This window comes from Lissotriton vulgaris, chromosome 7 (genome assembly GCF_964263255.1).
Source record: "Lissotriton vulgaris chromosome 7, aLisVul1.2, whole genome shotgun sequence".
In the NCBI taxonomy this organism is placed as follows: domain Eukaryota; kingdom Metazoa; phylum Chordata; class Amphibia; order Caudata; family Salamandridae; genus Lissotriton; species Lissotriton vulgaris.
In genome coordinates, this window is record NC_141695.1 from 608,445,466 (window position 1) to 608,460,382 (window position 14,917).

At 45.2% G+C, this 14,917-nt stretch overlaps 1 protein-coding gene across 2 annotated transcripts in view; it reads right to left on the reverse strand.

The window, feature by feature from the left end:
- Positions 1 to 14,917, reverse strand: part of MYO15B (myosin XVB) — a 961,787-nt gene that overhangs the window by 808,840 nt on the left and 138,030 nt on the right. For both annotated transcript variants that reach the window (XM_086930750.1, XM_086930751.1), the window contains one exon: positions 2,313 to 2,375. In XM_086930750.1, the coding sequence (XP_086786876.1) occupies positions 2,313 to 2,375 (63 nt within the window). The remainder of the gene's footprint in view (positions 1 to 2,312; positions 2,376 to 14,917) is intronic.

Below are 14,917 nucleotides of genomic sequence, written 5' to 3' on the forward strand. Positions count from 1 at the left end.
ACTCTTAGTGAAAAAAGCGGCTGTGAAATGAAATTAAAAGCAGCCGGGAAATGAAATTACAAAAAAAAACAAGGGAATGTTTGAGAATGGAGAAGGGGTGGGGCGATGAGAGACTCGGACAGGACAGAAAGTATTTAACAGCGGGAGGGGGTTGATAGGGTGACGGGGGAGAAACCAGCTGCTGAGCGTAAGCGCGAGCCTTTGAAGTCTGTTGCGAGGCAAATGGTGGTTTGTGACGTGGCTGGTGTGGCGGGGGGCGGGGGAGGGAGCGAGTGGGAGGGAACTAGCATATGGGGATGGGGTGCGAGGCCAAGCGTGTGCCTGGCCAAGCGTCACGCTTCAGTAGACAACATGCATTGGGAGGAATCCGCTTGTTTCAAGAGTGTTGTTTCCTCTGCAATAGTTCAGAGCTATAAATAGCTCGACCTAAAAAGAGCTCGATATTATAAAATAAGAAACAATTGCAGGTCCCTCAGAGAAACACTTGAAAGAAAACATTCTGATGTAATACTTCCCATAACAATTTAAGGAAGCTTACCGAACTGGGCGGACGAATATTGTTTTTAATAAGTACAGGGCTGAGGCGGATACTGTGACTCCCCAACGAAGGCCAGGTTGCCGCTATACACCAGTTGCCCGAGTTTTACATAATTTAAGAGATAAAATATGGAGTAATCGGGACGAGTTTGCTAGAAGGTCATTTGAAGACTCGAGGGCAGATTTATCGCCTTAAATTTTAAAAGAACGATAAAACTACTGTCTTGAAAAAGTAGGTGTTATACGATTATTCCTTCGAAAAGCGTTGATGCTCTCATTTTAGCCACAAATTCGTTAGTATACAACATGACCTTAGATGCCTAGGATTTGTATAGAACTAGGACTTAGGTGGTTTAATTCTCTCTTCGATTGTGGCAACTGGTGACAAATGTTACTGTCTGTTTTTAAACTCTCGTGCAATATTTTTTGTATTGTAATATGATTATTTGGTTTTAAATACTGAATGTATTGTAATTGCTTCACTGTGATTTTTTGATTAAAACCTGTTTTTATGTAATGGTTTTTTGATAAAACATATTATTTTTCATAAATTTCAGCCACCAAACGACTGACTACAGGTTTTGTGCCAATACGAAACAGACATAAGATTGACAGTGGTGTATAATTCTGGAACTGAATGAATGTGATGTGGACTATGAATGTGAAGTAAGGAAGGGATATTGCAATTTTCCCAGAGGACATCTTTATATAAAATAATTACTCTTTCGAGCACGTTGAAGTTATGTACAAACACTGATTGTTATTAAAACCTTAATAACCATGCTAAACAAATATACACTCATTTCTTTGAACATCAGCAATTGTTTATCTGCTGAGAAATTATGCTCAAATGAACCCATAATAAATCATTGTACTGCAACATATTTTCAAAGTTCATATCTGGTGTATTTGGGTTACTCATGCACTTTCAAACCTGTGTAACATCTGTGCTCCAAGCACCTCGATCACCACTAAAGAAAGTGCCCTTGGAAGTGTTTGTCCTGAAGTAAACGAACCAGGCTGCAACTCATCCTGCAGCCTGCCCAACCTTCTGATGGTTCTAGGCAGAACACAGACTGAACTTCCTAGTAGTATTTGCCATTTACGTTTGAACACAATAACTTGTTAGAATTATTAATGGTAATGACCCCAGATAAGGAAGCCACACACACTGTTAAATAAATATTTTGTGGCTTGCGTGATTTCGACAGGACTGATTCTGGATGCAGTGCGTGTGTATTCGAAACCTAATACTTGATCAAACATTGTATTATTGTGCACTTTAGGCCACACCCATAGTTACACAGTGCAGTCCTCGGCAGTTAATCCTACTAAGGCACTCCATCAAATAAATATTGTTTCCTGAAGCTTAGGTCATCACATGGACACAAGTTATTCTCATTCCTCTTAATGCATTGAACAGAACCGTCCTGGTACCTCCCCGAAAACAGGGCTTTGCATCAGACATAGTAAATGTGGACATAACCTCCATCAGCGTGACTATAATAACCCATGCATGTGACTATGAAATACCCAATGCTCCATGTGCCATTACAGACACTATTTACATTCATATTCACATTCCTCGGATTTCACTAACAAATAACTGCTATCAAGTGTGCTGACCTAATTAGGCCAATAGAAGCAGAGCAAGACTACTTTATCCAGCATGCACTATATTTTCACACGTAATCTCATGCCTGGAAACCGCACCCACGATGCCATGAAGTAAGGTTGTCAACACAGCTGGAGGAATCAAGAAATACTTCACTTACCATCCCTGGCATTCCTGGATGTCTGTCGCACGGTTGCCCCCTCTGCTGTCTGTCCTTAGAATGCTGTTTTGGGAACACAGAAACAAGGAAAACAATAAGGTGTTGAAAATTCCAAGGAAATACAGCATTCAGAAACAGATGGAAATGGATTTCTTTCTTTTTTTATATTGGGTTTTCCTTAGGAGTGATATTATCCACAAGGGTGTAGAGCGCTTTACAAAATATAGTAACTAACATGTATGATTAGTCCTTCAACAAGTAACGAACGATACAAATCTAGGAAGGGTAGCATTAAAACAACAGAGAATATCAGAGGTGTTGGGTAGCTGTGTGTCAAAAGTTTACTTGATGCCTGAATACGGTCACAATTTACCCTCTGTAAGGCCTACTCCTCAGAACAAATTATTCGGTAGCTTTGAACTTGAAATAAGAGGATGAAAGAGTTCTTAGATAACAGTGTATATGGATTCCGGTAGATTGGCGCCCGCGGTTGTCCAGGCTCTGATAATCAGTCGCCTGGACTATAGAAACGCATTGGATATGGGCGTGGCAGAATATTTGTTTACACGCCTTCAAACGACCCACAATGCAGCCACTAAACTTATTTGCTATAAAGGTAGATGCAACTCTGCAACTCCTTGCTTAAAATCACTGCACTGGCTGCCAATATGTAAGAGGGCACTGTTCAAGCTCCTCTGTCACACTTATAGGTCTTTGCATGACTGGCCCTCTGAACTTAGAAATAGGGTCGAATTTCAACAACCTATAAGAAATGTGAGATCATCCAGTGTGACCATAGCTAAAGTTATAAAGATCAGGAAGGCCAGAGCTAGTGGGCGCTCTTTTACTTTTTTGGCAGCCACTCAGTGGTACCTGCCCCCCTTGACATTCGATGCATCGAAGACTATGTCATATTCAGGAGAAGACACGGCTCCTCCCTGACCAATGTAGTTCTGACTTTCACCTTTACATCTGCTGAAATAAATGGTAGTTACTAGCGCCATGATATCCGTGTTGGAATGAATGTCTGCGCTCTATAAACACCTTCAAACAAATAAAGAGAGAGAAGGGAGGATGGAGGAGGTGGAGAGGGAACAGGTTATGGAGGTGGAGAGTGAACAGGTTATGGAGGTGGAGAGGGAACAGGTTATGGAGGGGGAGAGGGAACAGGTTATGGAGGGGGAGAGGGAACAGGTTATGGGGGTGTAGAGGGAACAGGTTATGGAGGTGGAGAGGGAACAGCTTATGGAGGTGGAGAGGGAACAGGTTATGGAGGTGGAGAGGGAACAGGTTATGGGGGTGTAGAGGGAACAGGTTATGGAGGTGGAGAGGGAACAGGTTATGGAGGTGGAAAGGGAACAGGTTATGGAGGTGGAGAGGGAACAGGTTATGGGGGTGTAGAGGGAACAGGTTATGGAGGTGGAGAGGGAACAGGTTATGGAGGTGGAGAGGGAACAGGTTATGGAGGTGGAGAGGGAACAGGTTATGGAGGGGGAGAGGGAGCAGGTTATGGAGGTGGAGAGGGAACAGGTTATGGAGGTGGAGAGGGAACAGGTTATGGGGGTGTAGAGGGAACAGGTTATGGAGGTGGAGAGGGAACAGGTTATGGAGGTGGAGAGGGAACAGGTTATGGAGGTGGAGAGGGAACAGGTTATGGGGGTGTAGAGGGAACAGGTTATGGAGGTGGAGAGGGAACAGGTTATGGAGGTGGAGAGGGAACAGGTTATGGAGGTGGAGAGGGAACAGGTTATGGAGGGGGAGAGGGAGCAGGTTATGGAGGTGGAGAGGGAACAGGTTATGGAGGTGGAGAGGGAACAGGTTATGGGGGTGGAGAGGGAACAGGTTATGGAGGTGGAGAGGGAACAGGTTATGGAGGTGGAGAGGGAACAGGTTATGGAGGGGGTGAGGGAACAGGTTATGGAGGTGGAGAGGGAGCAGGTTATGGAGGTGGAGAGGGAGCAGGTTATGGAGGTGGAGAGGGAACAGGTTATGGAGGTGGAGAGGGAACAGGTTATGGAGGGGGAGAGGGAACAGATTATGAAGGTGGAGAGGGAACAGGGTATGGAGGGGGAGAGGGAACAGGGTATGGAGGTGGAGAGGGAACAGGTTATGGGGGTGGAGAGGGAACAGGTTATGGAGGGGGAGCGGGAACAGGTTATGGAGGTGGAGAGGGAACAGGTTATGGGGGTGTAGAGGGAACAGGTTATGGAGGAGGAGAGGGAGCAGGTTATGGGGGTGGAGAGGGAACAGGGTATGAAGGTGGAGAGGGAATAGGTTATGGGGTGGAGAGGGAACAGGTTATGGAGGGAGAGAGGGAACAGGTTATGGGGGTGTAGAGGGAACAGGTTATGGAGGTGGAGAGGGAACAGGTTATGGAGGTGGAGAGGGAACAGGTTATGGAGGGGGAGGGGGAACAGGTTATGAAGGTGGAGAGGGAACAGGGTATGGAGGGGGAGAGGGAACAGGGTATGGAGGTGGAGAGGGAACAGGTTATGGGGTGGAGAGGGAACAGGTTATGGAGGGGGAGAGGGAACAGGTTATGGAGGGAGAGAGGGAACAGGTTATGGAGGGGGAGAGGGAACAGGTTATGGAGGGGGAGAGGGAACAGGTTATGGGGGTGGAGAGGGAACAGGTTATGGGGGTGGAGAGGGAACAGGTTATGGAGGGGAGAGGGAACAGGTTATGGAGGGGGAGAGGGAACAAGTTATGGGGGTGGCAGATGCATTCAGGATGAAGTCACAGATTATTGGGGTTCATTTTACGTTTGGCAGATGGCTAACAAGCTGCTAGGGCTATGAAGTCTCTGCCAGCCCCAAAGGACCAATCTGTTAAATGTATTTATTTTTACTTATTGAGTTCTATAGAGCGCAAACCTGACCATCACGGTATCAGAGCGCTGTACAATAAGAAAAATGATGAGGGTTGCAGTACAGTAAGAACAAAGGTCACTTCATCTATGATGTACATAGAATTTGAAGAGCATGTTAAAACACAATAGGGTACAGTATCAAATAAGATGAAAACGACAGTTTCTATTGTTCTCTTATGCCACATGTTTTTCTAGTAGTAGGGCTTTTACTTCCTTCTGAAAGAGCCTGAGAGAGGTAATTGCTCTCGTTGAGGGTGGTAGGGTGTTCTACATTTTTTAGGCAGTTTCGGCAAAAGTGCTGCAATACTTTTCCTTATTTGAATCTGGGTAGTTCTAGTAGGAGGGATTTGGCGCTCCTCGAATCCTTTCTACCTCCTGATAGCTTGATCCCATTCGCCAAGTATTTAGGACCAAAATTGTGTAGCGGTTTTTGTGTTGTGCATGCACTCTTCAGTTGGATCCTCGCTTCATCCGGGAGCCAGTTGAGGGTTCTAAGTGATGGGGAAATGCAATCATAATGACGTGTGCAAGTTAGAAGTCTTGCTGCTGCTTTTAATTTCGTTTTCATCAGGGCTAGGCTCAATATAGGCAGACCTAGGAATATGGCATTCCCATGGTCTAACCTTGAGAGCACTAGAGATTGCACCACTGTTTTGAGGTCTCCTAGTGGTATGACGGGTTTTAGTTTTCTTAGAAGGTGCAGATGTAGGTTAGCGTTTCTGGTTGCAGCTTGATGTGATCTCACATGTTTAGATTTGAGTCTAGTGGGAAGTCTAGTGATTTTAGTCACAGATGGTTGAGGTGTAGTATAGAGATTTGATGTTAAGAGAACAAGGTTGTGGTTGTTGAGGTCTAAGGGGTGGGGCAAAAAGAATGAATTCTGTTTTCTGCAGATTTAGTTTACTATGGTTGTGTGCCAGCCAGTCTTGGGTTTTTTTCAGGGTGTCATCCAGTCTCTGGATATCTTCTTGACAGGAGGGTTTTATGCAGAGCTGAGTGTCATCAGCCTGCATGTGATAAGAGATTTTTTGGTTCTATAAGGATTTCAGTGAGTAGTTCCATGTATTGATCGAAGAGCATAGGAGAGATTGTAGATTCTTGAGGAATGCGCCTGTTGACATCTGCTACATCTGATATTTTGACTCTTTGTTAACTGTTCTGTAGGAAGGAGGTGAACCAAATAAGGAAAGCTCCAGATAACCCCAATTTGAGTTTGTGACTGACCATGTTCAACGCTACTGATTAATCTATAAGTATCAGGAGACAGAATTTGTTTTGGTCTAGTGATGTTTGTATATCATCTAGGATGTTTAGAATGGCAACCTCTGTACTGTGTCCATGCCTGAAACCTGATTGGTATTTGTCTAATAGGTCAGAATTCTAGATGTGTTTAGATAGCTCATCATGGGCACGTTTTTCTATCAGTTTAGCCAGGAAACTGCAGACTAGGCGGAAGATGCTTAAGTAAGTCTGGTCAGTGCCCGTATTTTTAGTACGGGAGATAGTTGGCTGATCAGCAAGCATTCGGTGCGGGATCCTTACGATTTTTGTCCATAAGGGAGTTACGGCTTGGTGGATCTCTTTTATTTATTTATTTAAAAAGTTTTATATAGCGCTGGCTAGACCCGAAGGTATCAGAGCGCTTAACATGAGAATCAACAATGTAACAGAAAGAGATCAACAATTACACAATACATCAAAAAATAGGGAATACATTAGGAGAGGAATAAAGGAGAGAGAAAAGTAGTGGAGGGGGCAGGGGAGGTGAGAAAGGGAGGATAAGGGAAGAGACAACAAGGAGAGACGAAAGGAAGTCTGTCTAAAGACCGACTGGGTAGGTGACGACCAAGGAGGGAATCCATGGCCCATCTCCCCTATAGCTAAACCAGGTAGCTCCATCGGGCATCAGACAAAATAGTTTAGTCTCAATACATTGAGAGAGGAGAGACGGAAAGACTTAAATAGAGAGAGGATGCGGGAAGAGATGACAGGAGAAATGAAAGGAAGTCTGTCTTGAGGCCGGCTGGGTAGGTGACGTCCAAGGAGGGAATCCCCGACCTGTCTGCCCTACAGCTAAACCAGGTAGCTCCATCGGGCATCAGACAAAATAGCTAGATCTCAATTGACGAGGGAAAGTTCACAGAAAAACAGGGTGGGGACTATGGGCTAGGACAGGTGGGGGCAAAGGTCAGTAGCAGGAAATGGTTTTTTATATATCCCCCTCAGACACTGATCTAAAACTGTTCCGGAAAGCTCAGTTTTTTTCTTGGAACAATTGGGGTGTGTTAGTCAGTCTTCCAGCTGTGTGCTGTGAGAGTGGGATTGATGGATTCCTGGGCACTGGATACTGGCTTGGGTGGGAATAGAGTTGCTAGTAGCTGTGATTTTATCTTTAAAGAAAGTGCAGGAGTTGTTACAGGTGTGTGTTGGATGGCTGGCACATGTGGGTTCTGCAGGTTTTCCTGATTGATTTTTTTTATGTCGAAGAGTTTTCTGGGCCTGTTCTTTTCTCTGTCTAGCCGAGATCTGATCAACTGTTTGAGGTGAGTAGGGCTTGGGTCCTTCCTCCAAAGTCGTACCATAAGTCTAAGTTGTCCTCTGTCATCTATACTACTATTACAAAGAGAGAACACAAACCTTTTGGCAAGGTAAACACGGGAACCACAGCGCCAATCCACACACCCAATACATTGTTGTAATCCTCAGGGTGTGTAGATGGACATAGGCTATAGAAAATAAAAAACGTAAATTTAAAAATATAACTTTAAAAAAAAGTAGTGCCCTGAAAGTAGCGCCGGCCGCGACGCTGACGGCCATGACGTAGCGCTGGCCGCAACGTATGTGATGACGAGGAGGAGCGGCGGTGAAGTGAGGAGCTCGGGGAGGAGCGGCGGCTCAGGTAAGACTCTGGGACACGGGACGGGAGGGAGCCGGTGCGGGAGGTTGGCCCAAAACAACTGCGGTAGGGCTCAGGGTCTGGGGGCAGCATTTCAGGCTTGCGAGGAGGAGCTGCAGTGAAGTGAGGAGCTCGGGGAGGGGCGGAGGCTCAGGTAAGGCTCTGGGACACAGGACGGGAGGGAGCCGGTGCGGGAGGTTGGGCCGGAACAACTGCGGTAAGGCTCAGGGTCTGGGGGCAGCATTTCAGGGTTGCATGCACTCCCGCCCCGGCCCCCGCCTGCCACGACATTGTCCGGGACACAGACAATGTCGTGGCGGGCGGGGGCCGGGGCGGGAGTGCACGCAAGCCTGAAATGCTGCCCCCAGACCCCTTCTGCCCCAGGCAACGCTGGGGCGGGCTGCTAGTTTTTTATGTTTTGTTAGAATCACTGTACCGAAGATTTTTTCTTTTTCCTTTTAAGATATAATGGGCAACCTTCTGAACCATGTCGGTCATACTGCTGTTGTAGGGGTGCGTCAGTTCTTGAGCCAATGTTGTTTGTTGCTCTTGAAGGGAATTTTTACCTTCTTTCAGCAAAAACATCAGTACCGCCACATTAAGACCGCCTCCTCAGCATTGCTTTTGTTTCCCAGAAACAAACCCTCCATTGGGGAATTGGGTTTGCTTGTTGCTGTGAGGGAAGAAAAAAAAGCAATTGCCCTGAAGCGTTGAAAGTTTTCTTCCAGGACATGGGACGCCTCTCCTGCCTCACTTGGAACTCAAACAGAAAAAAATTAGCTATCTTCATATACAGCTGATAATCTGACGATCATAAGCCAGCAGGCCATGCCAGTGTAACGGCATTTCATCATACTCAACTGAAAGGGACCCATACTTGTGATTGTTTAGAGCCGGCAGTTCCAGCTAGAGGCTGGCTGGATGCATTCAAGGTATGTTCTTCCGCTCACATGAGGCACTCACATAGTGCTTGTCATTAAACAGCTTGTTTTCCATGTTTTGCTTTTTCTGCACTATTTTAATTGCTATTATATAGCGTTTACTATTCTGATGAGGGTTTGAAGTGTTTTACGCTGGGCAGCATACTCAAAGTTAGTGGAAGTCCAGTGTTTACTGGTGGTTATTGGGATTATTCTTGTGCTCTTGATGAACACTCCATGCATTTACCGGGGGTGGCTCCTCCACGCACCCATTGTTTCCATGGGGCCGGACTAAAATTAATCAACTATTTACTACACCTTTCACAGAAGGCTGAAAGGCATACCGTAAGTAAGCTGTATGGTATGTGTGTGACTCAGAGACGGGTGCACCTTAGCGCGTGCATACCCCTCGTGTCACATTCGTGGTCCTGAAGAAATCCTCGCACTGTCTTTGGAAGGCTGAAACATGTAGACTGTGTCTTTTCTCACTAAGTTCACTGTTTAGATGGCCTAGGTCAATCTATATATTTAACAAGAAATAGAGAGCAAAGGGATTTTATCCACTGAAGTGGACGGAAGGGTACTCCCAGTCCCCTGGTTAAGTAGCTATATAACAAATATAAGGAGTACCACCAAAGATGAGGCTGAACAGCCAGTATTGGTGGAATGAGACCCTGATGTGAAAGAAGAAGTCCTTCTTTGTTTTTTAAGGAACCCCTCACTCACCGACCTGGTCGGTGACATGCTTCATCATCGGGGCCACCTTGACAACCGAGTGCCATCAAGGTGTGCTGCGACACCTGAAATACAGTGGAGCGGGTATGTGAGTGATGAATGTGAAAAAAAGAAAAAAGGTCAGTGGGTTAAAAATTGTCCTGGTATGACTTATCCAAATATTATTTATTCTAAGGCTACTGGACAATGATAAATAGTGTGTGTAGATACAATAAAGGCTTTAATAGGACCTAGTGTATCTGAGGTATGTGATAGGTCTACATGTTTCAAACCATAGGTGGGAGTTACCGGTTTTTCTTCAGGACCATAAAAAATGAAAGGAGTTGGGTGGTCAGGGTACACTAACGCCCTGCCATACCTGCAACCCTCTCAGGACCCTAGATAGCGAATTTGCTAAATGGGTGAAAAGAATTGCAACCCAAATGTGGTTACAATAAAAATTGCAAGAACCTGTGAAAAAAATAGAGGATTATAAGTCACAAAGGTTGTTTACATGCCTGTAACGTAGTGAAGTGACGTAGTCCGTTCTATCTCTGAGTCATTCCACAATCAGTAAATGCGAATTATCCAAAGTGCGGTGTACCAGCATAATTTATAAATGGGAACAGATTGTTCCTAGGAAAACACACCTATCAATGTTGGTGTGAAAGTGCACATATAATTCTATATTTAAACCAGTCTTACACAAGCTACATTGTGCGTGCCTAAGTCATGACTCTGTTTGACTAGTGTCAAGAAATTACCGACGTGATAATATGCCAACTTGATCCAAAATCACATTAAACACAAGACAAAACAACACACAACACATATATTGCCAGAAAATTAAAGGTTAAAAAATGCTCACTCCTCAGTGGAGAAATGCTTGCTGCACGGGGATTGAGGGGAGGCAGCAGAGCTCAAAAACGTATTCTGTGGAGTCAAGGAGAAAATAGGGATAGAGATAGTATCAAAATACAGACTGTTCTCCTTCTCTCTTGGTGGAAAAAGTCCGGAAACGGACGCGTTTCCATAAGCATGGGCTCTACTTACAGTTTTTCAGCATTGAGAACGGCTTTTAACCTAATCAGCCCCTCCGCGCACCCGTGTGTGGCAGAAGAGCAGCGCCGAAGTTAAAGGCAGCCGCCATTGCGGGCGCGGAGGGCGTGGCTGGCCGGCGCCGCGTGATGACGTCACGTGGTCACGTGAGCGTCACACGCGCGCCGGGTTGCTACGGGGACCCAGTGTAAACAAAACCTCCGTGAAACGGAGTGAGCCGCTTTCTGTGATTAATTGGAGTATGGCGCAATAGTGGGAAAAGAGAGTCTATTTTAGCATAAGTACCTTCTGATTTTTGCACAAAAGTGGGAAATGAGAGTCTATTTTAGCATATGCACCTTCAGATTAGGCTCAGAGGTGGGGAACAAAACGGAAGTATTTTACATGTGAGAGATGAGAGTCTATTCTAGCATATGCCCCTTCAGATAAGGCTCAGAGATGGAGAACAAAACGGAAGTATTTTACATGTGCACTTTGAATGAGGTGCTGAATATTCCGTAATTAGGAGTCAAAACGAGCACAAGAAAGGGGGTTATATTACTGCATGAATACGTATGCTTAGAAGGCAGGGTATTAAGGAAAATGCATTAGTTCCATATGAGTTTAGGAAGAGTCAAAAAACGAGCCAAAAAAGGGGGAAATGCATTCTTTCTTTTTGTTGTGAAGAGTCATAGGGGGGTGAAAGGCCCGCGCCTAGCGACTACTGTGTGCCAGAATTCATTGACAGTGGGAACCAAGTATTTTAAGAAAGTACAGAGGCCCAAGGGATATTGTCATTTAGACCATGTTTGTTGGTGGACAGTCTTCTGTATGAACTACAGACCATCACCTTTGAGCCTGATACCATCATTCTAGCAACTCTAGATATAGAGAGCCTGTACACCAGTATCCCTCAAGATGAAACTATCAAGGTACTGGGCACAGCTCTCAATTCAGTTACATGGGAATACAATACCCCCAAGGAATTCGTACTGCAGTGCGCCACTATCGCACTCAAAGAGAATTTCTTTGCTTACAAAGGCCAGCTATTCCTGCAATGCTCGGGTACCTCGATGGGCAGCACGTTTGCGCCCAGCGTGGCGGGGTTGTATGTATCAGACTTCGAGGCAAAAAACATCCAGTCCGTAAACAATCCGTTTGCAAGGAACATCACCTTCTGGAGACGATACATAGACGACGTGCTGCTTATCTGGAAAGGCAGCATGGAACGTCTGATGGAATTCTTGGAGTGGATCAACACCACCAGTAGATATTTGAAATTTATCCACACAGTGAGCACCACGGAAGTGGTCTTCCTAGATGTGGTAATTTCGAACAGTGGTACCGCACTAACCACCAAAACCCATTACAAGGCCACTGCCAAAAACAATTTATTGCAGTTTGCCAGCTTCCATCCTCGCCCATTGAGGGAGAATTTACCCTATGGGCAGTACTTAAGAATCCGACGAAACTGTAGTAATCTAGAGGATTTCAAGACCCAATCATCTGATCTGACAGCCAAGCTGACACAAAGAGGCTATCCAAATCACATTCTCCAAAAAGGCTTCAAACGAGCACGAAACCAACCTCGCGAAGCCCTCCTTGAACCAGTTACAAAAACAACGATGGAAACACCACTCACGTGCGTGACCACTTACAGTACTCTATCCAATCTGATGAAGAAATCGATAAATAAAAACTGGAAAATCATCACGAGCACGAAGAAAGATTGGCAAAAACCTCTTTTTTCGTTCAAAAAGGGACACAGTTTGAAAGACGCTCTCGTTCATACGAGACCTAGACAACTGACAGTCCCTCTAACAAGAAGCATCACTGATGCGTGGAATCTCCCTAAAGTTACAGGTCACTTTCCATGCGCGAATTACTCCGTCTGCCACCTGACTGCTCCATCCAAAACTCTAGATCTGGAACCGGGGAAAACATGGTACCAAAAAGCACATACCAACTGCAACTCCACTAATGTTGTTTACCTGGTCACATGCCCCTGTTCTCTCTGGTACGTTGGAATGACAACAAGAAAAGTAAAACAGAGGGTATGCGAACATAGGAGCAATATCAGGTGCAAGAAGGCAACTACCAAAATGAGCGATCACTTCTTACTGAACAATCATACCACAAACGATCTTAGATGGACTGTGATTGAACAAATCACTGCAGGTTCTAACATTGCAGATAGACTGTTTGAAAAGGAACAGCGGTGGTTATACCGCTTGGGAACCCATATAAATGGTCTCAATGACGATATACCCTGGGCCTCTGTCCTTAAATAAACTCAGACTCAGTTCTAATTGCTTTTCATCAAAACATAACATTTACATTGCCTCCTGTACTCCATGAACCTATATTTATGCCTGTCCGAGTCTGCTTATTCAGTTGCTCCACAAAACTGAACCTTGCCTACGCATGCGCACTACAAATCTTCCGACCCGGAAGTGGGTACGCTTCTCTCTAGTCTGTTTACGTTCTATTCCATTCACTATGGCGCATGCGCACCACACACGCCTTCCAACCCGGAAGCCCGGCCACAGCCTAAACCTCCCCTTTTCCATAAAACGGCTCATACTCCTCCAGCCTGGATCGGCGAGACCCGATCCCGAGGGCTGATCAGGTGTATCAACTGGAGACTGGCGTAGTGGGCGTGAGTGACACCGCAACCGCTACAGACTATACGAGCTAAGTACTCTTTACAGCAAATTGATAGTGTTTGTCCCTTGTTCTATCCCCTATTTTAGGATGTGCCAAAAAGCGCTGTCCCCCCCCTCCCGAGGTCTATGGGGTGTAGTATCATCCCATGTGAAGTGAGAACTTTCCCTTTTCACCCTCTGAGTTGTTTGTTGAATGGCCACCGGCCTTTGGCCCATTGATCGCCCGAGTGAAAGAGATGTGTGAGAATGCCTATCACATCGCCATTCCCTCCTCTCTCACTACCACAAATGCCTATGCTCACTTGCACTGTTGTTATAAACAGAGGGGTCCCCAACCGATATGGAGTGGGTGAAGGAAAAGGAAAATCAACAAGTATTTCAAAAGATTAAAAAGAAAACAAAATCAGAAAAGTTCTGGAAATGCAGTGTTTTATTCACTATGCATCCATTGCGTCATAGTCGAATTATTCAATAGGAAAGATCAAATTACACACTTGATTGTCGTTAGTTCATGTGCCCATAGAGAGAAGGAAAAGGAAAGGGGAAGTAGTAAAGTTAACAAAAAGTTGTGACTCACTCTACATTCAATAAGAACAAAAATACATTGAAATTCATGTATGAATTCTAGATGATCCCTATCCAAACAGGGTCATATACAATGTCCAAAATGTCTGGAAATTATTCAAAAGATTCAAGCTCCTATGAAGCCGTACAAATCATGCTGGTGATAGGAGTTGAGGGTGGGTAGATGAACAGTCTACGTTTCGACCCAAGAAATTGTAGGATAGTTGATCCTTACAGTGAGGGTCTTCTTCAGGACATACGGGGGTGGGGCGATGGGCAGACCTCCTAGGGTTAAGGAGAGAAATTTGGGTCAAAAAATATACTTAATGTAGGGCTATATGTCCCTAGCAGAACCGTAGCGGGGGAAGGGCCGCCCGGGAACAACGTTAAAAACACTGAGGACTATACATATTGTCTGTGAGGACTGTTACCTGCTGTGTATTGCAGGTCAGAGTGTGACCAGAACGGTCATGAACGAGCCGTGGGTAACGATTAGAAGGTATCAGAGTTGTTTGGTACAGTTACATTATTTTCATAAAACAATCCGTATCTGGAAAGGAACATAAGGGTTTGTATGAGATTTAAACCGGTTACCACTCTAAACGAAGCTTTTGCTGGACACTCTTACCCATAGGTAACCCATAATAAGGGTCATACCTTATTATGATGGACGTTTCAAGTCGTGCAGAGAGGGGCTACCTTGTATTCAAAAAAACGGCTCATCTAATTCCAAAGTCCGTATCTAGAAGGAAACACGGGGGACTGATTAAATAAATAAACTCCCCCACCGCGATTGCTGTTAAAGAGGCGATTTTCAGGACAGAGCTTACCTATAAACACCGGTCCTGCTTAATTAGAAGGGTGTCTCCAAAAGGGGCAGCCTCTCCCGAGTTCTAGGAATGGGCCGGGAGGGGAGGGGGCGGGCTGGATGACTTCGC